Below are 26466 nucleotides of genomic sequence, written 5' to 3'. Positions count from 1 at the left end.
CTAAATGTACAAAATCGATATACTGTGAGAATGTTTCCAGCTTCCCTCAGCTCCTTTGGCTTCTGCAGCTTTCCAATGATGTGAGAAGCTGAGTCAAGGAAGATGGCACATAGAAACCATGAGTGAACAAGTAAATCAGTGTGCTTGACTAATAAGAGAGAATGGAGGGAATAAAAGCATCGTGAGAAAGAGTGAAAAAATGAGTAGCTTGGCACTGCTGTTACACTTGGAAATTAACTCCCGTTCTCCCTTCTTTATCCTCATTTGAAGTCTTGACTGTAGATTGAGAGTTGTCATTGGGGAGAAATCACTGGAGAAATTAGCAGTAATCAGTCCTTTTGCTTGGGAGAGCATGAGTGAATGATGGCCAAACGGATCGCAGATATTTGCTTAACCTGGTTTGGGGGTTTGTTTTCTTGAGAACTTCAGCTCTTCATGACCCATCCTTAGCATCACAAAGTATCTCCTAGTGTCTAAGCTGTGCCATGGTTTTCTGCATCTCCTGTCCTCTTGCTTCTCTCACCTGAGCCCTTTGGTGTCATTCTTGATACGTGGTGACTTCAACTGAACAATATTCCAGCCAAGGCGTTGCCAGGGCTAAGTAGATAAGAAGAAATATTCCACTATGTGTTTGTGGAATTCATTATTTCTTCTGCCCTTATGAAGAGCCAATAAAGGTGTCTTACCAGGAAACACATGAACAGGGATAAAATCCCAAGAAATCCTGCTGATAGTGTTAAGACCCCATAGAATCCTAGAATCATAGCATTATTAGGGTTGGTAAGGACTTTAAGATCTAGTTCCACCCCCCTGCCATGGGCAGAGATGCCTTCCGCTAGACCATGTCACCCAAGGCTCTGTCCAACCTGGCCTTGAACACTGCCATGTTCCTCATGTACCTTATGGTGATAGAAGCCATGTAAAGACAGAGTAAGAACCCAGTCCCTACCTCAAAGGACCTAACTACAACAGAAAGCTCCTGATGGCACTTGGGTGCCGTCCCCAGCATCACTCATCCCAGGGGCTCAGCACACATAAACCTCATCCATCCAGGGTGTTAATTTTGTTGGTGGATAGATACTTACCCTTTAGCAATGGTCATTTGTCCCTCACGTATCCTGAAGTGATTTCCTTCTCTAATCATATTCCTTCTATTCCAGTCACATCATAGGAAATGCTAATTTCCTTCTTTCAATTGGGTTGATAAAGTCTTTTGTCTAACAAACCTATTCCAACATACTAGCATTAAATTTTGTTGCTGTGTGTGACATTCTGGCACTGCAGCAGAGCACATTGTGATCACTTCCAGTCTCTGAACTTCTCTCTTTCTCAAGGTTTAACTTCTATGGCTTTTCCTGACGTAGATAATACATTCTTTTGTTAACTGAAACAGAGCTTCAAGAAAAGCACTTCTTTTTATGCACGTGCAACTGATAGCTAACCTTCAGTGTTAATTACAACAAGGTAAAGTGTCTCATTGGAGACTGGTGTTCTCCATCAGAGCACAGGGGATAGTTTTGATTCCTTGTCTGTTGGTTCGGTGTTATACAAATACATCTTCCGTCCTTACATGTTTTAGCTTATTCTTCAGTACAGAACTGATGTGTTTGGTTTAATGCTGCCTATTCTGAAGAGCCACATTTCCATGAGGGGTTTTTTCAGTTTCTCTAACTGTGGTAGTCAACTTACTGGATGTTGTCAGCACCTGCCTGGGAGGAGGAAGAAGATCAAAACAATACCTGGAATGATTCATGGAATTTGTCTGCTCTTTTGAATTTTATTTGGGAATAAACCTGACCCATTTTTATGTTCAGGAGTCACAAGTTGTTACCACAGGTTTAATATACCATTCCCTAGACTACAGCCAAGAATTCATCGAGCACAATGGTTTGCTACCCAAATGCTCACTTCAGGATAGCCATCTTTGTGTCTGTCTGATTAACCATATGACTGAGTGTCCTACCACAACAGGCAATGCCAACCCTGCTGTCGTACTGCTGCCCTGATTCTTTTTCATTGAATTGCAACTAAGTCACAGGATGGTGCTTGAATACTCCTGCTCGAAATACTTACTGCTCTTCTTATCTCACACCTCTCTACTATTGTAGAATCATAGACTGGTTTGTGATGGAAGGGACCTTAAAGCTCATCCGGTTCCAACCCCCTGCCACGGGCAGGGACACCTTCCACTAGAGCAGCTTGCTCCAAGCCCCTGTGTCCAACCTGGCCTTGAACACTGCCAGGGATGGGGCAGCCACAGCTTCCTTGGGCAGCCTGTTCTTGCTCCTCACCACTCTCACAGTAAAGCATTTCTTCCTTATATCCAACCTAAATCTTCCCTGTTTAAGGCTGAACCCAAGATGCACTGTTATAATAAAAACATTGTTCTGTTGACTTGCACTGGAATAAGACCTGGGCTTCCTTCACTAACATAGATAAGGAAGTGCTTCATCGAGTAGCAGAAGGATTGAGTGTATCATCAAATCAAATCCAAATTAAAACGGGGTTCGAATAATTTGATGTTCTTCTGTAGGAAGTTGGGAGGAACCTTCCAAAAGCAGCCAGATGAAAGAGGTAGCACATTGGCACATGGGCTTTGAGGGGATGGTGGTGGTGTTTAATTACAGCTGCAGCTTCACAGATGTGCTGTGCCCTGGTCCTTTTGCAGTTGGCATGTACAGTAGATCCTGCATTATTTTTCTTTGTTGGGATTTGCTAGGATTAATACAGGGCAAAAATTAGAGTTACAATTGAAAGGAAAATAATGGTATATAAAGTAATGAGATTGTTCCAAAGCTTAATTAGATGGAGTAGATTGAATACATTACAGTCATGTCTGGAGGCAACGTCATTAAATTGTAGGCATAATCCTCCCTGTGTTGGAACTGATTTTATCTTGGTAAGGCAAGGAGATGGCACTTCCTGCTATGTTAAATTACTAATTCTTCGAGGAAGAGTTAGGAATCTTGGAGTATTATCAGACTTTATAACCACAAAACAAACCAGGGTATAAGTCTATCTATCAAACTGTTGATACCCTGGATACATGGATAACTTCGGTTTCAATCTCAGTGTATGCTACAACTCAGTAATTGAGTCATAGATCTAAAATACACATATCTGCAGTGTAGTAGTGTGTGTGCTAAATTCATCTCATTTATAAAGGATCTTAATGAAGTTGTTTCCAAATGTATGCACTGACAAATGCACAGATGTACTGTGCCTGAGATGCATCTCTGCATCGGCTGGATGACTTCTTAGGTATAAATGTATATAATGACCCTTAGATGTAAAGAGTGATATTGTGACACGCATGGATGTCTGTATACCTACACGTATTTTATATATTCTTTAACCTCCTCAATTTTCTTTGGCATTTTCTCTTAGAATTCCCATTTCATTTTTCACATTTGGCTACATTCTTTCTCCAGTACACTACTGTGGGGCTGATCTGACTTTATAGTACAGATACATCACAGTGGCATCCAATTTTTGCCTTCTTCTCTTAATTTAGTATACACAAATAATCTCTCATGGCATCCTGGTGCCCATGTTTCATTTCTCTTGGGTTACCAAACATTTAGCTAAATATTAGGGTTTTTTTTCCAGAGAGAACACTCGGTACCTTAAATTCAGTAAAAGACCTTTCTGACTGCCTCCTGTGGTTTGTTTTAAATAAACCTGATATTTTATTGTCAGCCTGTAGGAAGATTAAACTTGGTTATTTTGCATTCAACAGTGAACTCTCTCCTTAAAAACTGCTATGGGTGGGGGGAAGTAGGATGTGTTCTGAGTAGTCTTTACCGTTGCTGGGACTTTGAGGAGATATAAATATCCGCCACAGTCTGCTCCAAAGACAAGCTCATTTGTCTGGGCATTAGCTGGCACTTTCATTGCATACATTGAAAGTTTTCAGGAGGAATCTAATGTTTATTTTGACAATGGAGATGAGGGTACTGAAGAATAATATGTTTACTGTTCAGCACCATGAATATGCAGTGACCTACTTCTACTGTACCGTTTGGTTTTCTTTTTAAAGCTTGTCAAGCCAACTCCTATTGCAAATTTAAGGAGCATCACTTTTAGAAATACACTGGCTACTAAATTAGCATCTTAGAAGTAGAGCAGTGAGCAGTGTTTTGGAGATTGTCCTTCAACGGGGTTCCTACATTTTATTGTGCCATAAGTAAAACAGTGTTTGCCTCGTGTTTAAGAACATGTTCTGCTTGACCTGCAAGAGAAAATACAGCCAGTTACAGGTCTGGAATCCCAGAATCCCAGAGTGGTTTGGGTTGGGAGGGAGCTTAAAGCTCCTCCAGCTCCAACCCCTGCCACGGGCAGGGACCCCTTCCACTAGAGCAGCTTGCTCCAAGCCCCTGTGTCCAACCTGGCCTTGAACACTGCCAGGGATGGGGCAGCCACAGCTTCTCTGGGCACCCTGTGCCAGCACCTCAGCACCCTCACAGGGAAGAACTCCTTCCTAATATCTAATCTAAATCTCCCCTGTTTCTGTTTGAAACAGGTCTAAGTTAGATACAACACCGCTATGTTGTCACTTTAGAAGTCTCTATACTTTTTCTAATAAACTGAATTTAATGATCTTTTGATTATCACAAGGTATTTTAAAGACAAGTGATTTTATCCAAAGCAATTCCTTGTGTTTCTGCATATGCTAATTTACTTGATTACTTTGGAGAACATCTACATATAATTCTGTACACTTACCCACGGTGAGATCACACTGCTGCTCAAGTATCAGCTACAAGTTTCACTTCCCAGACAGAGTTCTGCCTAATTGGGATGGCAAATGTACAAAGGTGCCACCGAAGAAGTGTGTAATGATGGCCCTTTCTCTTGATCTTTCAGAGTCTTCCTGCGAGCAATTAATCAGTATGCAGATATGCTGAACAAGAAATTTCTTGATCAAACCAACTTTGAGTTACAGGTAAGGAAAAAAGCAAACCCGGGTGTCTTGGGGACTAATGTTAATGTTGGGCTAAGTTGGTACCCTCAGTGTGTAATTTGGGGGTGTTATGTACACGTGGTGGTGAACTCCAGGTTGACCTGTTAGCCCGGTAAAGTCATTTCAGGCTTCACCGGTACATACAATCCACTTGTGTGTCGTGTCCTAGAAGAGCATCATGGAGTGATAGAGTAGAAGAGCATCAAGTCTTACCCAAAGCATCACGGAAAACTTCTCCTTTCCTTCGGGAACAGCAAGAAAGGGGTGTTCTCCCCTTTTCTTCACCACATGCTTTAGGAGAATTAATGCCTCAAACGTGGAGCCTGAGACACAACGTATGAGAGAGAATTTAGGTCACTTGCTCAGGATCCTTCATTTGTGTCTCTCTTATTATATATTCACATTTAATTTTCCTTGAATCATCCAAGCACAATCGATGAGGATTTGTAGATGGGAAATGTTTCATGGAAACGTAAACACGCCGAGGAGATGTACTAAGAATACATCAGGAAGCACCGTCTCGGTGGTGTCTGCTCTTTTCTCCTTGACATATTTATGTGCATAATTTAGGTAGTTTAAAGTTGGTTTGTAGGTGTGCAGAACGTTTCAGAGAATTAACGGTATCCGTTCTTGTCATTTTGGGGGCTTTCAGCTTTGGAACAACTACTTCCACCTGGCTGTTGCTTTTCTCACCCAAGAGTCTTTACAACTGGAGAATTTCTCAAGTGCTAAAAGAGCAAAAATACTTAACAAGTAAGTCCTATTCGTCATCTAAATCACGGACAAGAACTTGAGCTCTATTAACATAACTTTAGTTTAATTTCTTAGCTAAACCCATTCAAATTGAGATGCAATCATGGCATAATGAAAGGTTGGTTTTAAAACCATGAATCAAGTATTGCATGTGCATTTCTACCCTTGAATCAAGATCTAAATTACATGATTCATTACTGATGAAGACAGTATTTTATACCGCAGGATGCTCATAAAGTCAAGGCTTTTCAGGAGTATTAACATATTATCAAAGTGAATTTTTAAATCACTTTAGCTGTGTGCTTATTCTAATCTCATTTTACGTGGGCTCTTTAGTGCTTAATCCCTAACGGCCTTTTAGAGGGAATTTTTGTAACTACAGACAGTTTCCTTGTGATATCCCTCAAGAATGGGTTTGTGTAGCTGCAGACTTGTATGCTTCCCTGGCTAAAAGGGATTACATTGCCTCCCTCCAACAGGGAGCTTGAACTACCCAGTTCCTATTCAGAGCCCACAGCAAACGAAAGCTGTCAAGAGAAAAAGGACTGGAAATAAGAGTGGAGCCTGACTCTCTTAATGTATGTATTTTCCTAAATGTCATTGGGGTTTCAATGTACTGGAGCTTATGATTAACTAAACACTGAGCACTGAAAAAAGCCCATTATGTGTTTTCAAACACAGAGTTTCTGTGTCCTAATATTTGTAAGAGTGCCTGCAAAAGCAGCTTCTTCCCATAGCCATAGGATCATGGAATACCAGACTGTTTCGGGTTGGAAAGGACCTTAAAGCTCATCCAGTTCCTACTCCCTGCCACGGGCTGGGGCATCTTCCACTAGACCAGGTTGCTCCAAGCCCCGTCCAACCCGACTTTAAACAGAAGTCAATCAGGTTACTGCAATCAATGCACAAAAATGGGAAGTTTTTAAGCTGGGATTCCCTGAACATATATATAAATATATATATATATATTTATCAGACTCCTTATAGAATCATAGAATAGTTTGAGTTGGAAGGGACATTCAAAGGTCATCCAGTCCAACCTGCTGCAATGAGTAGGGACATCTTCAATTAGATCAGGTTGCCCAGAATCTTATATAGAGAGAAAACAGATGCATTTTGATTAACATCACCTTCTAAATTCAAAGCTTTTTGTATATTATGATGATGAGAGAAATCACAGTGATAACAATATGATTTTATCACTGCTGAAGTGACATGTGATTTTTAAAGCTTTTTCCTGTGAGGGTTGCAGGCTTTGTCCAGAAAAGATACAGCTCGATGCCTCATGCTGGTTTTTTGGTAGCTAAGTTTTGCCCTTCCAACTTCTCCAAGCCATTGTGAGTTTTGAGGTGCTGCCTTTGGAAGTTGTGCTTTACCTGAGTGTTGAAACAGAATTTTGAAGCACTATGTGATTTAATTCATGTACCAAGGACTCGTGGGGCTTCCTTGATGAAAAGGGAATATTTACAAGTTCAGTGAAGAAGTAACGTCAAGCAGAGCTCAGGTTTCTGCACTTGTGTTATACATACCATAGAATCATAGAACCATAGGATGGTTTGGGTTGGAAAGAACCTCAAAGCTCATCCAGTTCCAACCCCTGCCACGGGCAGGGACACCTTCCACTAGAGCAGCTTGCTCCAAGCCCCTGTGTCCAACCTGGCCTTGAACATTGCCAGGGATGGGGCAACCACAGCTTCTCTGGGCACCCTGTGCCAGCGCCTCAGCACCCTCACAGGGAAGAGCTTCTGCCTCAGAGCTCATCTCAGTCTCCCCTCTGGCAGGTTAAAGCCATTCCCCTTGGCCTGTCCCTACAGGCCCTTGGGCAAAGCCCCTCTCCAGGTTTCTTGAAGGCCACCCTTAGTTACCAGAGTCATAAATAACATAGCTTTGAGTCTGCAGAAGGAAATCAAGGTCAGTTTGTTTTTCATAGATTTAGGATCTATGAAAGAAAATGGTTTTGTGCAAGATTTGGCCAATGATGCAAGTTCTCTGTGGTAATTCAGAAAGTAAAGGATACTTGCAAAAGGCACATCACTCCAATCAGTTACCAAGCAGAGGGATCAGCTGTGGCTGCTGTTGATCCGATGCTGGTTTACACCTACAGTAGTGTTTTAGTTCAGATCAGACTCCTGACCTGAACATAAAACCAACACCTGAGCTGGAAATTACTGTCACATACATCTGTGGACTGATATTGCCTCTTTGTGAGGACAGGAACCTTAGACAGAAATTTTCTCCTAATGATCTTTCTATTAAAGCAAACATTATATCTTGCTGAAGAGATGCACGGAATCAACAGACATTTCTCAATGCTAATATAAGTAAATAGATGAAGTCATTGGAAGTGGTTACTTAATGAAGTTTGCTAAATTGTAAAACTCTGTTTACAAGTTGTTATTTTCAGATTAATCGTGGTTTGGCGACAGAAATCAAGGCCATAAATTCTTCAAGATGCAATAAATGTATGGGTTGGATTGCTAGCTTTTATTGCTTTTATTTTATAACCACTAGCAGTTCTGTGCCAAAGGGCTGTAATGAATCAGTTAATTCAATATCACACTCACCCATCTTTTTAAGGGTATATTTCAATTAATATAGCGAATATTTAATAATTAAAATATAATTATTGTAATTTGTAGGTTTTGCTAAACATTGCATTTAAGCATTAGTTAATTTTTAATGATGCAGAAGAATCTCCTAAATTCACCTTAATGACAGGGTATCTATTAGCCCCCAGATATCCCACAGGTTGCCAGAGATTACCATTTTGATCCTCTTGTTATTTAAGTAATCATCTTTAACATACAAATATTCTGTGCAGCAAATACGTTCTTGGAGGTCATTATGGTTCTGATCCTGTCCTTAATGAAGGCAATGGGATGTTTTCCATTCATTAAGCTTTCCTGGTATTAATGCAGAGAGGGAGTGGGATATAAAACCAACACTGATGGGATCTCTGTGACATTGGTGCCCCAGACTGGTTTGGGTTGGAAGCGACCTTCATCACTGTCATCATCATAGAAAGGTTTGTGTTGGAAGGGACCTTAAAGCTCATCCAGTCCCAACCCCTGCCACGGGCAGGGACACCTTCCACCAGCTTGCTCCAAGCCCCTGTGTCCAACCTGGCCTTGAACACTGCCAGGGATGGCAGCGTCTCACCACATTTTGGTCTGGGACACAAAATCCCATTGGAACATAGAAACTTTCAGTGCATTTTGGCCGTGAAGGTACAAGACATCACAAGATGTTCCTTGTGTCTTTTCTAGGACAGTGCTATGCTAAGAGGGTGTATAAAAATAAAACATAGCTTTAGGCCATGCAGCTCTGTTACACTCCCTCCAGCCATTACCACTTGAAAATAGATGATGCTCACAGTTAATGTCTGTAACCACCCGTTAGGTGTGGTTAGGTAACCTGACCCAAAGGAGGGTTAGGTAACCTGAAAAGATGGCAACGATGGGTTTTGTATGGGTGAAGGTTTGTGTGTGTTCTCCCTCTGATAAGTATTGTTGGAGAAATTGAAATCTGGGGTCTTATGAATGAGAAAATCATAAGCCAAGGAGCAGAAGTTGATTCAGTCTATCTCATCCCTTTGTAACAGGGAACCTATGGTGTCTACAGGCGCATAGCTGAGTTGGTGAGGGAACGTGGATCGTCTTATTACTTTGAGTTGAATTTGCAGAACCTCTTCTGTAATTTCAAGTATCTTTGCTGATCAGATTTTGAAACTTTAATGTTTCTGCTCATTGGTAATAGATTTTATTTCTCCTTTTAATGGTGGTTTTGTTTTCTTTTGTAAGGTACGGTGATATGAGAAGGCAGATCGGGTTTGAAATCAGGGACATGTGGTACAATCTGGGTAAGTAACCTGAGCACCTATTGCTTAATGCTTTCACTCAGTGTTTGTATAAACCAAGGTAGAGGTGAAGTGAACTTGCTTTCCCTCAAAATAACAGTAGGCTTCAAGAAGGCATTTAAAAAGCAGGTGATTGTAGAAATAAAGGCACCTCTGCACACTTCTTTCACCATCTGGAAAGATACATAACTGTAGTCAACGTATCAGTATCTTCTGGGTATCGTGGTATTCAGCCTCATGCTGAATAAAAAGAAATGGTTATGATGATGCCTGTTGATTTGTCCTGCTTAAAAATAGATGTGCACACATATATGTATACACATAGATATGAACACACACATCCGTGTGGATGGGTGCTGGAACTGGGACTGTAGCAAAATGAACGTACCCAAAGGTTATCAGTAACTTAGCCTGGAGATTCTGCCAAGGGATATCGGTAACTTAGCCTGGGAATTCTGCTTAGATTCTGATGTTTGGCTGCAACATTGACACAGGTTGATCAGTAAGAAATGGGAACTCGGACATCCTGGAGTTCGTAGGTGAATCAGGACTATCGGACTCTATTGTGTCTATGGGTATAAATGATCTACATGGGGATTGAATTGTATGAGAAATGGGGTATTTGCAATGACCTGAGTGTACTCATCTGCCAGACTGCATTTTCCTGAGCTTAACAGCAGAGACACTTCAGCTCTTCCGAGTTCTGTCAAAAGTTCACAAATAAATGTGTTTGACACTTCACTTCTATCTCATCCTGAACGGCTCTGCCTGAAACTGGAAGGCAATTCAGCATGTGTAAGAGAAAGGAATGCAAAGGTTCAGAAGAGTTTCTTATCATGGAGTTTGCATCTGCTCTGCCGGAATGATGAGAAAAGGCTTCTGAGAGCAGCCGAGTTCACTTTTTATTAGAGGCATCTTTGGTGAATTAAGTATCTGGAGAGCAGATTAAAGCGTAGGACAGCTGATATGTGACTTGACAGACAGATAATAAAATCAGGATCATGCCTGATGCTGTGTCATCCCGCTCGGGGCGCAGCCTCTCTATTAGTAATTAGCTTCATCCTTCCCTGTTCCATGATGCTTACATTCTTCTGTTACCTTTATAATTCCTTGAGCAGCTTTGGATCCTTAAGCTTTTCCCAGAATTTACTGGCCTGAAAGTAGAGAGGTTTGCATACATAGTTATTCATCTGGCTGCTCTTACCTGAGGCTATGTTATTCAGGCTAGGGGCTGTGGAGTGCATTGTGCTTCTTACTACTGCTGACCCGTGGACAGGGTGTTTAGTTGCTTCAGGTTTTCTCCATCAAGAGGAAGCTGATAATAATTTCCTCTGGAGTTTTGGGAATCGATTGGCACAAGGAGGGGTGTTTTACTCGATATTTCTTTCTGTGCCGTCATGAAAGCCTTTGCTTTTGAATGGGGGTTTTATAAACTGAGATTACCCAGGTAGGTGACTCCGTGACCTCCTCTAGCGCCAATAGCTGTGATTCTGTAAGTGGTCGGGATCATTAAGGCTGAAATCTCACATGTTGGAAGGCAGAAAATTGCTACTCTGCCCAGCAAAAGCTGCAGGAGAAAGGTAAACCAGAGGCAGGACCCCAATCCAAGGCAGCCTTTGTACTTCTTATAATGAGCAGCTTGCTCTTTCTCATCTTCTTTTACTACACATAGTCCGTGCTGCTTTATGTTTAACTTCTAGCTCCTCACCAGTCTCATGTGTGTCACAGCATCAATTAAGAAGGAATTCTGACTTGCCACTGCAAGGGAATGGACTGGGGAGTGCTTGACACTTTTATCTTAGCAGTTGCACTGCATTAATCAAATTATGAAGGTCTATCTCCAGAAACAAAATCAGAAGTGAAAAGCTCTAATTCTTGAACACGCTTGGGCATCTCGTCTCTACGCCTGTGCCATTGTGCGTAAGATACGCTGAAGCCAAGCAACCCCGACTTTTGGTTTATGTATTGAAGGCTATGGATAAGCCTCAAAAATTAATATTCAGTCTCATCAGTTTTTTTGTTCATAAATACCATGATTAATGTATAATGCCCGCTGAGTTAAAACTCCCCAGTCGGGAACACAACAGTCCTCCAGCTAAAGTGCACAGTTAAGAATGTAATTTATTTTCTGGAATTAAATAGTAGAATTCATATTCTACAACTGTTTGCTTGTCTCTGTGTTCCTGATGCAGTAGTGGCTGCAATATTGATATCCTGCCTTTATAAGGAGGCAAACAAGAGCATGTACAGTGGGGAGCAACACGAGCTAGTGGTGCGCACGCACTTTAGGTACCTGTGATTTAGGAATATGATTCTTGTTTTAAACAGTGAACCACGTACTACAGATCCAGCCTGATGGGTTTTCTGTTTAAATCCTAGTTGGAGTTATCCCTGCTCGGTTGGGTTGTGGAGGCTTTAGATTTGAGTGCTGTGATGCAGCAGCAGCAGGGATGGCTCCGGGGAGCCTTGTCCCAGCGTGCGAAGCCCCTTGTTCTGGTACCTCTCTGAAAGCACTGCAAGGCTTTTCTTCTCTTAGATGCACCAAACCCAGTGTCTATCAGTCTTTATAGGCTTTTTCCCTTCCATATCACAACCTAAACTGTACAATAATGTGTTCTTTTGAGTCACTGCTTTGTTAGAGCTGGGGCTCCATAGACCTTGGTGAGACACTGAGTACCAGAGAAGCATAAAGCAAGCCGTGGCCTCTGTCTTGAAAATGTAGGAACTCAAACAACACGCTTTTAAAGCGTTCTGTGATGCGATTTAGCATACACAGAACACAGTTTGACACTAGGTCGTGTGTACCAGTTTTCAGTGGTTAATGGCCTCAGCAGTTACATGTTAAAGAAATTGCAGTGACATTTAAAATAATATCCTCGTGCTAAGGTTGGTCAGGGAAAGCCAGCTTGGAAAACATTGCCTTTATTGTGGACATCTGAACCTGCCAAAAGGAGATGGAAAGGGAAAATTCATAGAACCATGGAATGGTTTGGGTTAAAGGGGCCTTAAAGCTCCTCCAGCTCCAACCCCTGCCACGGGCAGGGACACCTTCCACTAGAGCAGCTTGCTCCAAGCCCCTGTGTCCAACCTGGCCTTGAACACTGCCAGGGATGGGGCAGCCACAGCTTCTCTGGGCACCCTGTGCCAGCGCCTCAGCATCAACTCCTAAAGATGAAGTGGAGCGGTCGCTGGTGCTGAGCTCCTGTGCTTGACGTCAGGAAAGGTGTCCTGACAGAGACAATAATGTGGGAGGGAAAGCCAGCGTTCAAAATAGACCTGAACTTGGAGTGCTGTATAAATAGAAGTCATTGCAGATAACACTCTCTGAATTAATCGTGCATGTTCAGAGCTGACCCAAGCGAGAGGTGAGGTTTGCTGGCACATGATTCAGGGGGTTTTGGAGCCCATATTTAAATTAGAAGGACCTGGGAAATGAAAATCACGCGTTATCCACTAAAGCAAGCACCTTGGTTTGGTTTGCATAATGAGGTCTGCTCCTGTTGTGCTCCCCCAGACTGCTCCCACATCTCACAGCAGGGCAGAAGCGGCAGCAAGGGGAAGGCTTTGCATGTTCAAAAGGCTCCTTGTTTTGCCTGTGGTTCTTAAAGCAGCTGCACAGTTTGGTTTTCAGCAGAGAATCCTCCCTTTTCCTCCACGTTTTCTTGTCAGATTTCGGATCTCTGCGTGGGAGCTCCCACAATCCCAGGGAAAACAAAACCAAGGCGAATTCATTGTTGGGTTGTTTATCCGAGAGTGCTGCCTGTGACAGGCAGCTGGATGGATGCCCTATGGTGCCAGAGGAAGGCCTTTGCCATCCGTGGTTTGCTCTCATGCTTTCTTTCGTGTCGCAACGTCACCCTGGATCCCGTCATCACAGCAAACCTGTGTGTGTGCATCATCACACAGTAGCATGACGGGGACGATGCGATGATGCACACAGTCGCAGGGCTCTCTCCTGTATCACCCAGTCAGTGGGCAGAGCCTTTCTCCAGGTTACTCCTCATGTATGTTTGATGTAGAAAACCAATGGAGATGGCTTGTCAGTCTGTGCTGCCCTGTTTTCTCATGGTCACTGCCTTCCCCGGCCCCATGCCCGCAGCAGGAGCAGCTCTGAGCAGTGCTGCAGGGCGAGTGCTTTGCATCCCAAGCAGCCAGGTCATTCCCATGTTTTTCCCTGCGGCCAGGCTGTGTAAATCCAATGGGAGCTATGCACAGACCCTCCAGACAGCACAAAGGGCTCAGTGGGTTTCAAACAGCCGACGAGGGGTTATTTCGCAGTACAACGTACCAGTGATTTCAATACTTCCTGCTCATAACTCACGTTTCTATTCCCCCCCAGTCATTCTGAATTTCATATGCAGAGGAGCTCTCTGTCCTCTTTGATTTAAAAGCTCTGTTGTTGATTACTTGCAAGGCAGCTCCACTAATAAATACAAGCAGCTGCTGAACAAGAAGACTGAGTGCATGCAGTATTCGTTCATGGGCAGGGGGGTGGCTCCTGCCGACTGGATTCTGCAAGATCAGGAGTAAACTCATTGCTGGAGGTGCTGGTGGACACAACAGATCTGAGCTCTGTGGCTCTCTGTGCCTTTGTCATTGCATCAGCTCCTAGAATCATGAAATCCCAGCCTGGTTTGTGTTAGAAGGGGCCTTAAAGCTCCTCCAGTTCCAACCCCTGCCACGGGCAGGGACACCTTCCACTAGAGCAGCTTGCTCCAAGCCCCTGTGTCCAACCTGGCCTTGAACACTGCCAGGGATGGGGCAGCCACAGCTTCTCTGGGCACCCTGTGCCAGCGCCTCAGCACCCTCCCAGGGAAGAGCTTCTGCCTAAGAGCTCATCTCAGTCTCCCCTCTGGCAGGTTAAAGCCATTCCCCTTGGCCTGTCCCTCCATCCCTTGTCCCAAGCCCCTCTCCACGTTTTCTGCAGCCCCTTCAGGCACTGGAGCTGCTCTGAGGTCTCCCCTTCAGGAGCCTTCTCTTCTCCAGGCTGACCCAGCCCAGCTCTCTCAGCCTGGCTCCAGAGCAGAGCTGCTCCAGCCCTCGCAGCATCTCCATGGCCTCCTCTGGCCTCTCTCCAACAGCTCCACGTCCCTCTTGTGCTGCTGCCCCAGAGCTGGGTCAGGGCTACAGGGGGGGATCTCCCAGAGCACAGCAGAGGGGCAGGATCCCCTCCCTGAGCTGCTGCTCACGCTCTGGGGGTGCAGCCCACAACATAGGGGGGTTCTGGGCTCAAGCACACACTGAAGCCGGGTCATGGGGAGCACCTCATCAAGCAACACCCCCAAGTCTGTCCTCAGGACTGCTCCACCCGGTCTCTGCCCGTCCTGTGTTTGTGCTGGGGATTGCCCCAACCAGGGGCAGAACCTGTCACATCTTGTGAGTGCAAGTCTCCTGTGCCTCCCTTTTTGCCCAAGAAGTTTTTATGCCCCAGGGAAAAGGGAATGGGATCAAAGCTTTAAAAAGAATCTTTTGGGACCTCGCTGTTTTTCTCATCTCAAGTTCAAAAGATGCCATTTACTTTTCCTAGGGAATCCCTGTGCTTGAAGCAATGGAAAAACCCACCATGGCACACGGAAAGCTTTGTGACATTAAATCTGTGCCTGGTGAACAAGTTTTGTCACCATTATTTGCTCTCTGAAATACTGACTCTGGACACTTTTCAGGCAGTAAGACAAGAAAACTGCCACCGGAGGGGCCGAATGTAATGACACTTGTAAAAGAGACAGGGAAAAGCTTTATACCTCTCACTTGATATTCCCCCCCCCCAACAGCCAGCATTGCAGCATCATGCAAAGCAGCAGTCTTAGTTGAGTATTAATTTGCCCTAATAGGATTGCTAATGCTAATAGGATTCTGAAGTTTGCCAAATCAAGTAACTCAAATTATTTCTTCTATAAAAAGCTGCGTGTTTTGTTAGGGGAGGATTTCGTCTTGATTACATTTGTTGAGATTTATGTTAGTTGTGGTCAGAAGTGAGACTACTAATTAGACTTGCACGGTTGCCGCCGCACTGGTGTAGTGCAATGGAATATAAATGAGTTAAAGTCTGTTGCTGGCCCATACCACTGGTAAGTGCAATGGGAAACCAGTCTTATAATGGGGGAGGCTGAGGGCTCCTTAAATGAGCCCTTAAGAAGTCTGTTCTGAACCACAGCACTGGATGCATGGACCGATTGTACATATCCATTAATTCTATTTGTGAGAAACATCACCAGTTACGTGGTGAGGTCCAAATGGATCCCAGCCTCTTGTTGAGAGGGGCATGCGGTTGTAATTTCTAACCTCCTGCCATCAAGGCTTTTGCCCATATAGATGAGGCCCTCAGTGATGTGATTTAGTGGTGCCCTTGGCAGTGCTGTGGAATAGTTGGGCTTGATGATCTCAAAGGTCTTTTCCAGTCTAGTTGATTCCATGGCTTTCCAGTGCTGTGCTACGCTGCTCTACACCAGCATCTTTGCATGGAGTTATTTAACAGATAACTTGCAGAACGTATAACCTGCATCCTCTCCCTTTAGCTATTAATATGAACAGTAACTGGATGATTTTAACCAGTATTTCTTAGGTGCCATGTTCCTGCTAAGGTCTGATTTCTGTTCCATGCATGCAGAACGTAGCAGGGAGGGTCAGCAAGCTACATATTTCTCTTAGGAAGATAAATGTGATATCAGGTTTGCTCTCAAGGGAAAAAGATGTATTGTTGGCTTGGTAAGATGTAGCTTCGTGTCTCGAGGCTGTGTAAGTATGCACTCGTGGTGACGCTTTGATGGAGTGACACAGAGAACATTTTGTACGCTGCAGAAGATACAGCAGTCTAAATAAGTTAATACAAGTGATGCCTTTTAGCCTTCTTCTCTGCCAACCAGAAGTTGTATTTAATAAAATCCCTTGGAGCTTAATATATGTGAGCAAATATGGGTTCTTTGTGGAAAATCTGGCAGTTCCAGCTTGGCTATGGATCCAGCAACTGATGTTAGTTTGGGTTTATACATCCCACATCCTTCCCCTCTTATGGCATAAATAATAATATGGGTTTCAGGAGTTAGATCTTGAAAACTACTTTCTAATGCTATGAACCCTTACCGATACAGCTTTTATAAGTGTTATCTTCTATCAGAGTGGCTGTTCGTTAACTTGAAAATGCCTCTTTTCTCTTAAAGGTCAGCATAAAATCAAGTTCATCCCAGAAATGGTGGGACCTATCTTAGAAATGACGCTCATCCCTGAAACCGAGCTCCGGAAAGCTACAATCCCGATCTTCTTTGACATGATGCAGTGTGAATTCCATTCTACGAGAAGCTTCCAGATGGTAAGCAGTAACCTGCAGATACCTAAAGTTTGTAAGAGAGATTTGCTTGTTCGTTGACAAAACGTACGAATTTGTTATTTGATATAATTATGGATTTGCTTACTTTGTGTAACCCTTGAGTGTCTATAGAGCTTTTCTTTTCTTGCTCTTAAATTCTTCCGGAAGGAGGTGTTTGCATGAAGAAGATGAAACCTTTTGGTATGATACAAAAGGAGAGCAAAAACAGATGTCTAAAATTGTCCCTGTGACTCAGAGAAGCAGTCTGCTTCAGAGTTAAATTGGACATAGAGGAGGCCTGATAACGTGGCAAAAGAAATTACAACCTGTACGAGTGTCTCAACCCTGGTATCTTGTCATTTTGATACTCTTTATGCTGCACAGGCCCTGCGAAGCCTAACACACGAAGCATTTTTATTCTATTTCATTTTACCATGCAGAGGGAAGGCCTTGGATAAGCACACACAATCTTACCCTGCTAGCATCAACTTCTGAGAGGCAAGTGGGGTAAAAGAATCTTCCCTGACATCATTCACTTGACCTTCTTTCCTTAGGAACTTTGCCTTATGGATTGACAATAAGAGTGGTTAGGCCAGGTAGTGTTATGCTATAAGCCCTGTAGGTCCTTTGCAATGTGGAATGTCTGCCAGTTCATTATATCACCTTGTGAATATTACAATCAGGTTTGACGTGTGTTGTTTATTTTATTCCCTTTCTATTGGCAGTTTCCTTTCTTGGATGAAAAATCTTCTCCTTTTCCATACTTTTTTTGTGAACCATTATTCATAACCAGCTCTTAATAAATCTGTAGCCAGAGTAAATGAATATCTGCATGGAGAGACTTAAGCAAGGGAAATGGCATCAGCTTTATTACTTTGATTTGTTTTGTGCTGGATGGTGTCTGGAAAAGTTGTGAACTGTGTTTTGGATCCATCCAATTACTGCATCCTCATTCCTTCTTATGCTTGGGTCTGATGCTAGTGTAAAGATTGAAATGCTCACTGGGAAGCCATTTAAACAGTTTCCTGTCAGCTGCTCTCTTTTATTGCTTGTCATTTTTTAGTTGTACAATTATATGGATCATGAAAAATCCGAGGGTAACTTTATAGCTGAATTTATGACCCTGTGTTTTCTTGACAGAAGGAGAGCAGCTTTGTGGGGAAGAGTTGGGTCATTTTAATAAATGAATGTCTTAAATATTTCACACAAATCCTTTTTGTCTTTTGAGAAGAAAAATGGCTCACGCTAAAGTCAGAGATGTCTTGGATTGTAGGTACTCAGCATATATTTCTTATGTCAGTATAGCTTCTTTCTTTATGGACATAGCATTGATGCGACAGATGCAGAGGTAATAAACTGGTTTTCAGCCCATTTGGAGTGAACAGTTAGGTCTGACAGGGAATAATCAATCTGTCCATTTACAGTTTGGCAGATAATGTAGCTGTGTAGTTTGCCGAGTAGCTCAGATTGGGTTTGGAGCAATGACGATCACAGCTGGTAAAAAGCAGAGAATTATAGAGAAGTCTAGGTTGGATGGGACCTCTGGTAGTCGTCTGGTCCAAACTGGGCCTTAAATTGGGGTATCGGGGCCATCTGAAGCTCAGTATTAAGTATTTCCAGTGACCTGTTCCAATGTTTATGTCTTTTCTTCTTAGATCCAGGTGGAATTCCCCTGAATCAACTTGAGCCTGTTGCTGCTTGTGCTGTCACTGTGCATCTTTGTAAACTGAGTAACTCCATCTCCTCTATAACCACCTTTTAGGTGTTGGAAGGCTTGAGTCTGCTTTTCTATAGGCTGAACAAACCCAGTTCTTTTACCCGTTCTTTGGGCCGGGTTCTCCAACACTCTGCTCATGCTGTTGGCTCTCCATTAGACCATCTCCAATTTGGCAGTGCCTATCTTCAGCTGGGGGAACCAAAGCTGGAGGCAGTATTCCAGCCATGGATCAGCAAGTGGAATAATCATGTTGATCTTCTAGCTGTACTCTTCTTGGTGCAAGAAGTGCAAGTAAAGGGGCACACTGCTTCTTCATGCTCAGCTTGCTGTCTACCAGGTTCTTCCATCAGAGCATCTTATACTGTTGCTTGCAACTATGCCATCCCAGGTTCAGGACTTGACATTTCTCTTCCTTAAACTCTACAGTTTCTCGTTGGGTGTCTTTTAGACTGTCAGAGTTATTAAAGCATCACCCTTTCAGATCCCTTTTTACACTTATCTCTTACTCTGTCTATCCAGTCCATATCTTACCAACTCGTCAAGTATGCTTGGGAGACTCTCAAACCCATTGCTAAGATCGAGACAACCACAGCTCATCACCCACTCAGCAGATAGTTTCATCACAGGAGGCAATCTGGTTGCTCAGATGTGGTTTACCCTTAGTAAATCCTTATTGGCTTTTCCCAGTCACCTTCTCTCCCTTTGTGTACCAGAAAATAGCTTTCATGAGGGCTTGCTCTGTGGTTTCCTTGGGAACAGAAGTGGGTCTGCCTGGCCTCTAGTTTCTGGCTCTTTTTGTCTCTTTTATGCTTAAGTGATAGACATAGATGTACAATAATTTGTGTTAGTATTAGCAGTAGCTAGGCAAGCTTTCATACTTAATGTGTCGGTGTAATGCACTGCATTATGTTGTCTATATGGAACTACCAATTATTATTGTCCAGCCTGGCTTTCAAAGAGAACTTCCAAATTGAATGGTTGGCTGCTGTTAAAGTAAATCTGCCAGAAATCCAATTATCTAACCTTATTAGTCACATCAACAAGGGTTTAGATTGGCTCCACTTCTCCAGCAGATGCTCTGGGGGGGGAGGAAGTTGAATTTTCTGCACAACTTCAGTGCTGCGATGGTTTGGGTAATAAGCACACAGCTTTCCCTAGGGTGGTTTGAGTTGCACGATGGGTTGGTTTGCCTGGTGAAACCGGTAACACACAGAATGGGGATTTCTGTTCTTCCTGGGCAAAACCGAAGGTAATTCCCTTCGTTTTTACAGCACAAATTAAAGGCCGACTGAATTAAAAGCTGGAGTTGCCCATTTCTGTTCTCTCCCTCTTAAGGTGCTTTGAAGCCCATATAAGGCTTCAAAGTAGCCTGTACCTCAAAGCATGAATCCGATTCTAAAGTCAGTGTGGGACCGAAGCTTCCCCATAGAAAAAGATGCCTCCTGCTCCACTCTGCTTTATTCCGTTTGCCTGTTTCGCTAGTGAGCCCTCCAGATCAAAGGGAATATGGCAGAGCCCCAGGAGCGATGAAAGAGAATTGGTTTGATTGTTCAAGGCCTGGTCAGGTGAATGTGATGGATCCCGTGGTGACAGCAGGAGAGAAAGTTCATCATGAAACAATCATCCAGCTGAACTGTGGAACTCAGAGCATAAAAACTTCAGCCTCCTGATTTTGCTGCCTCTCGCTCCCGGCTGTCACTTGTTCTGGCTCCGTTTCCTATGAGCACTCCTGTTGTTTGCCTACCCAAAACTTCTAACTTCCCTTTTCTGGACCCGTGTCATTGCTGATGGGATGTTCTGCTTCTTTTGAGTTGAACCTCTTCGTAGAAAGGTGCCAGTGCAGGAACTGGTACAAAAGAGAACATGGAGGAGGCAGTGGGAGGTGTTGGGTAGGTTCTTCCTATCTCATGGCGCTGCCTCACAGTATGATTTCTTTCAACTAAACTGGTCCATGCTGTTAGAAGTAGTTTACTTTAGGAGCCAAAAACCCCTACTAACAAAATAAGGTAAGGGATTGAGTCAGAAGCACTACCCCAGCCTCTTCCCTGACATAATTCCATTTCCTATCAAGTGGGAAGGAAGGATCCTTACCCTTCAAAGTAAAATTGAGAAGGTGTTCCCCTCGACTCTGCAGTAATGAGCAAGAAGAAATTAGAAGTCCCATATGTCTGGTTTTCAGGCTGAACTGCATTACCAAGGAGAATCATCAGTGTCTGGTGCTGTTAGCATCAGTGTATAAGCATGCAAGTTCCAGCATGTGTTCTCACCCTGGTAGAGTAAGGAGTTCTGTAAAAGTAATGATCTGAGGAAAGAGCCCCCAAAACGCAACACATCTGTCCTGCTTTCTGCAAATGGGAATGGCACTTAGCATAAAGGAGCCATAGCCAAAAAGATAGAAAAATGATATGGGAATGCATAAGCAATGAGTGCATAATGCAGAATCATATAGGAATGCATAATAAATGAATGCATAATGCATATGATACTAAAATAAGACTACGGGTGCAACTGAAGTACCTCTAGCTGGTGTTCCATTGTGAAGAGAATTCAACGAGTAAAGACAGAAGAAATTAAGAATAGATCTTTTAAATTCATTTCTAACATTTAACAATAAACCTGGAGAGGGGCTTGGGACAAGGGCCTGTAGGGCCAGGCCAAGGGGAATGGCTTTAACCTGCCAGAGGGGAGACTGAGATGAGCTCTTAGGCAGAAGCTCTTCCCTGTGAGGGTGCTGAGGCGCTGGCACAGGGTGCCCAGAGAAGCTGTGGCTGCCCCATCCCTGGCAGTGTTGAAGGGCAGGTTGGACACAGGGGCTTGGAGCAAGCTGCTCTAGTGGAAGGTGTCCCTGCCTGTGGCAGGGGTTGGAACTAGAGTCATAGAATCACAGACAGGTTTGGATTGGAAGGGACCTTGGAAGCTCATCCAGTCCAACCCCCTGCAATAAGCAGGGACATCTTCAACTACATCAGGTTGCCCAGAACCACATCCAGCCTGGCCTTGAATGGTTCCAGGGATGGCGCATGCTCCACCTCTCTGGGCATCCCCTGCCAGTGTTTTCCCACCCTCACGGTAAAAAAATCCCAGCCTTTTGGAAACTATCAGGATTCCCCCCTTGTGCCACCTGAAGAGCAATAGGGACAGGCAATGCATAAGAGACCTCCAAAAGCACCTACTATTAAATGGCCACCAGAGCTGTTTGCCTACTAGAATGCTGTGGAAAACAGGAAAGGGAAGAGATGAAACTCTTGGGAATTGCCACTGATTTTCACAGCAGTTTTTGAAGAAAGTTTTCCAGGATTGTGTGCTATTTCTGCATTAGGACTAATTTCGAGTGCTGTTATCTGTCACTTGCATTTTATATGGCAAATTCATTATTATCCCATATCAAAACAGATTTATAGCAGCTTGGAGGGTTGAAAGTCCTCCTCATCTGCAGCTAGATTAAATTGTCAGTCAGTGCTGCAAATATACCCTGACCACACTTGAGGTAAACCTAAACCCAAAAGGGATTAGTTGAGCTGACACTTGAAGATGCTGGATAGCTTACATTGATTTATTTTCCCCGGATGGGAGATGGTAACAGACAGATGAAGTGGTGGATATAATCTTTGCTCCTGTTCAATCACACGTCCTAAAGAGAAGCTGAGATCTTGATCAGCTGCAAGGGAGAGTCGGTAATAATTTCCTGTAATCTTCCTAACATCACCCCTCAAGCTTTCACTGAAGGATATGATTCTAACTCAGTGATGGTGCCAGATACACCCTCTAAGCCTTCACAAAGAGCCTCAGCAAGTGTCACTGGCTGTATAACATAAATATTGAGTACCTGGGGCTTCTTCACTTGAGAGGAAATTCCATCACAGTAATTGCAGGCCTGCTTTGTGCTACTGTATGCACTTAAAAAGTATAAAAGCAAAATTTGTGGCTTTATCAACAGATGTCAGATGATCTGTCCCAGAGCTATTAGCTTAGAATCATAGAACCATGGAACGGTTTGTGTTGGAAGGGACCTTAAAGCTGCCCTAGTTCCAACTCCCTGCCGTGGGAAGTGACGTCTCACACTAGAGCACGTTTCTCCAAGCCCCATACAACCTGGCCTTGAACACTGCCAGGGATGGAGCATTCACAACCTCCCCGGGCAACCCATTCCAGTGCCTCACCACCCTAACAGGAAAGAATTTCCTCCTTAGATCCAATCTAAACTTCCCCTGTTTAAGTTTTAACCCATTACCCCTTGTCCTATCACTACAGTCCCTAATGAAGAGTCCCTCCCCAGCATCCCTATAGGCCCCCTTCAGATACTGGAAGCTGCTATGAGGTCTCCACGCAGCTTCTCTTCTCCAGGCTGAACAGCCCCAACTTCTTCAGCCTGTCTTCATATGGGAGGTGTTCCAGTTCCCTGATCATCCCTGTGGCCTCCTCTGGACTTGTTCCAACAGTTCCATGTCCTTTTTATGCTGAGGACACCAGAACTGCACACAATGCTCCAGGTGAGGTCTCACAAGAGCAGAGTAGAGGGGCAGGATCACCTCCTTCGACCTGCTGGTCACGCTCCTTTGGATGCAGCCCAGGATATGGTTGCTTTCTGGGCTGCAAGCGCACACTGCCAGCCCATGTTCATTTTCCCATCAACCAACACCCCCAAGTCCTTCTCCTTGGGCTGCTCTGAATCTCTTCTCAAACCTATAGCTGTGCCTGGGATTGCTCCAACCCAGGTGTAGGACCTTGCACTTGGTTTTGTTGAAGTTCATGAGGCTGGCATTGCTCACGTCTCAAGCATTCAAGGTCGCTCTGGATGGCAAAGGTTGGTCAGTTCCAGGGCTCCCAGTGTGGACCATAGCCTTCAACTTGTGTTGATGAACTGTTCTTCTGTAGAAGCCTGCAGAAGGAATTTTAACTGCGTTAAATACCGTTTAGTCATCTGACTTGCATGACCTGCATCACACCGATGCCTTGGGAAGTGTCAAGAATGATTGAAGAGCAAAGATATTCTTAATAGTCCTTAAAACCCCTGAAATTCCGCAAGTCTAGCTCTGACCCAAGAGGGCTGTTAGGGAGATGGCCCATCAAAGCCTAGATTCACAGAAGTCTGAGTGAAACAGGTATCAGGAAGATGCTGAAGATCCTCTATGACAAATGTAATTGCTCTTCTTTGTCTGAGTAATCTCTTGCTAAGAAAATGTATCACCTAAAGGGCTCATGCTGGCAGCGAGTGTCATTTTTCACATTGCTCTAGAAAGTCAATTTCGGTCTGGTCTCATTAAAGAACATGAATTTTGTGACTTCCCTGTTTCATCATTGTGTTGCTTCAGTGTTTTACTTGACACGTCCTTGTACTACGGGAACGTGCTTCAGCTTGTGTTTGCTTCGTGGAGGAGGCGGATTGTATTATTCTTCCTTTCCTCATTTCCCTGTCAATTCTGGGATAATAGGTTCGTTGTATTCAAAGCCTTATTCCACTTCACTTTTCATTCATGTCTTCGCAAGGCAAGCAGCGAGGGAGTGGAACAGGTTATCCAGAGGGGCTGTGTAGTCATCCATCCATGGAGGCGTTCAGGACTTGGCTAAGCACGTCGCGGTTCATCTGTTGTTGGCAATAATCCTGCGTCCCCTGGGAGGTTGGATGAAATGACCTTGGAGGTCTCTTCCACTCGGTGTTTCTGTGATTCCATGGATTATTTGAGGAACAGAAGAGCACCTTTGAAATGATTTAATCTGAGGTTTAGGGGGTTATCCTTGAAACACTCACGCACAATAACAAAAATTGCTTTAAGAGGGAATATCTGTTGCTTGGGACTTGGTTTTATTGCTTTACACTTGGTGCAATGTGTAGCTCAGGTTTCCTGACACCTCACAGTTCTATCGACTTGTACATGTTAGTCTGGATCCTCAATTTGCTCTGAGTGGTAGGTGAGCAGGACTTCTGCTGTTATTCGTCGTGATAGCTTGTAGTCACTGAGCTCAGAGCAGAGATATTCCTCTCTTTGTAACACCATTCTGTGGGCTGCCAGGTACTGAGAAAAATAAATCTCCCAACTCGAAGGCAGAGGACAAATGGCCTGGGGCTTCACATGGAGGTAGGGAATGAGGTGAACATTACTGCAGTCAATGCTGAGAAAGAACATGGAGACTTGGAAAGGGAGAAAAAATACAGTCTTGGCTTTGACTGTGGACTTTTATGTTACTGCTGTGGAGCCTAAGATGTTCAGCGATTGAGTTGTCCCAGCGAAGAGGAGTATCTTGGCATTGCCACAAGCAAATCCCTCTTGCCAATGTGAATTTCTGCCTAAAAAGGATTTTTTCCTGGGAAAACAAGAGCTTCTCTACAGTCCAGTGCCACAGATTCAGCTTGGCTGTGGGCTTCAGCACAAAAGGAGCTGCCAGGAGATCAGGCAGGCGCCTCCAGCTGTGGGGATGGACCGGATGCTTCTCCTCATCCTTTCTTGCTGCAGGGTTTTCTCTTGCTCTGACCAGGTTTACCTCACCCAGCATGTGAAGCAGTTATTGCAGGACAAGGGGGTTGTGGCAGACCTAAGGGCATGTCTGTTTCTCTACTGCTCTAGTGGAGGGTGTCCCTGCCCATGGCAGGGGGTTGGAACTGGACGAGCTTTAAGGTCCCTTCCAACCCAACACATTCCAGGAACCTATGTTTTGGTAGAGGCCTTATGATAACCCCTTGGCTGAGGTGGGATTGTGTAGGCAGGGCCTGAAATGCAGCGTGTGTTGCCAGAAAGAGATCAGTGGTGGACATGGCTACTGTGCCTGCTCAGAGTGATGTAAAGCGATGAAGGTGGTGAGAAGCGCTCCCTGACTGTCAGCTTCATGATGACATAGGTCTGCTGGTGAGGGTGATCTCACACTTCTTGCTGAAATAAATATGCCAGCAGAACTTCACAGCGTGGGCTAAAAATTATCCAGTTTCTCTTCTTAGCTAAAGCAGTGCTGGCTGGAGGTGACAGCTTCTCTTCCTCAGCTCCCCCATGGGGCTGACTGTGTAGAAAATCATCGAATCACTGAATCCAAGACTGGTTTGGGTTGGAAGGGACCTTAAAGCTGCTCCGGTTCCAACCCCTGCCACGGGCAGGGACACCTTCCACTAGAGCAGCTTGCTCCAAGCCCCTGTGTCCAACCTGGCCTTGAACACTGCCAGGGATGGGGCAGCCACAGCTTCTCTGGGCACCCTGTGCCAGCGCCTCAGCACCCTCACAGGGAAGAGCTTCTGCCTTATCTCTAACCTGAACTTCCCCTGTTTCAGTTTGAACCCATCACCCCTTGTCCTATCACTGCAGTCCTTGATGAAGAGTCCCTCTCCAACATCCAAATCCCTGTCTCCTGTTATCCCCTGCTTCTTTGCTGATGTGCTGAGCAGTGGTGCCGTGGCCAGGGCAGCATCACCAGTGGGTGGCCACACACAGCATCCTATTCTGGTTCAGCCCACAAATGGAGCTCACCCCCTCTGCGCTGGTGTCCAGGGTGCTCTGGAATAGTCACCCTATGTTCTCATTGCCTGTTGGGTGATGAGCTGGCAGGGTCCTCTGCAAGGTTATTTCTTCTTGGTGCATAGATTTTGATGTTTTGCCTTTCAGCTTAGATATCACCGACAGCTTTAGTGCATGATCTCGACTGCAGCGCCCTTCGAGGCTGTCCTTGCTGCCTCCTTGCTGGTGTTCCCAGGGAAAAACAAGGCTCTAATTTTGCTTACAGGCTTTCAGCAAAAGCCTGCCTTGTGCAGCCAGAGAGAGCCTCTGTTCATGGGACACTGCTGGGTGGCTGCAACAGAGGAGCTAATACTGTTTTCATTAGAGCAGCCTTCCAGTGCCTAAATGGACCAACAAGAAATCTGGAGAGGGTTTTGGACAAGGGCCTGTAGGGCC

The 26466-nt window shown here is 44.4% G+C and overlaps 1 protein-coding gene across 2 annotated transcripts in view; it reads left to right on the top strand.

Moving 5' to 3' along the window:
- DOCK1 (dedicator of cytokinesis 1) overlaps positions 1–26466 on the top strand; it is a 315270-nt gene that overhangs the window by 217521 nt on the left and 71283 nt on the right. For both annotated transcript variants that reach the window (XM_057408682.1, XM_057408683.1), the window contains exons 30-33: positions 4867–4945; positions 5616–5716; positions 9517–9575; positions 16730–16878. In XM_057408682.1, coding sequence (XP_057264665.1) covers positions 4867–4945; positions 5616–5716; positions 9517–9575; positions 16730–16878 — 388 coding nt within the window. The remainder of the gene's footprint in view (positions 1–4866; positions 4946–5615; positions 5717–9516; positions 9576–16729; positions 16879–26466) is intronic.

This window comes from Pezoporus wallicus, unplaced genomic scaffold (assembly GCF_028554395.1).
Source record: "Pezoporus wallicus isolate ANWC-B61680 ecotype Strahan unplaced genomic scaffold, APGP_CSIRO_Pwel_v1 contig_13954, whole genome shotgun sequence".
Lineage (NCBI taxonomy): Eukaryota > Metazoa > Chordata > Aves > Psittaciformes > Psittacidae > Pezoporus > Pezoporus wallicus.
The sequence above is the reverse complement of the archived record's forward strand: the minus strand, read 5'-3'. Positions and strand labels throughout refer to the sequence as shown.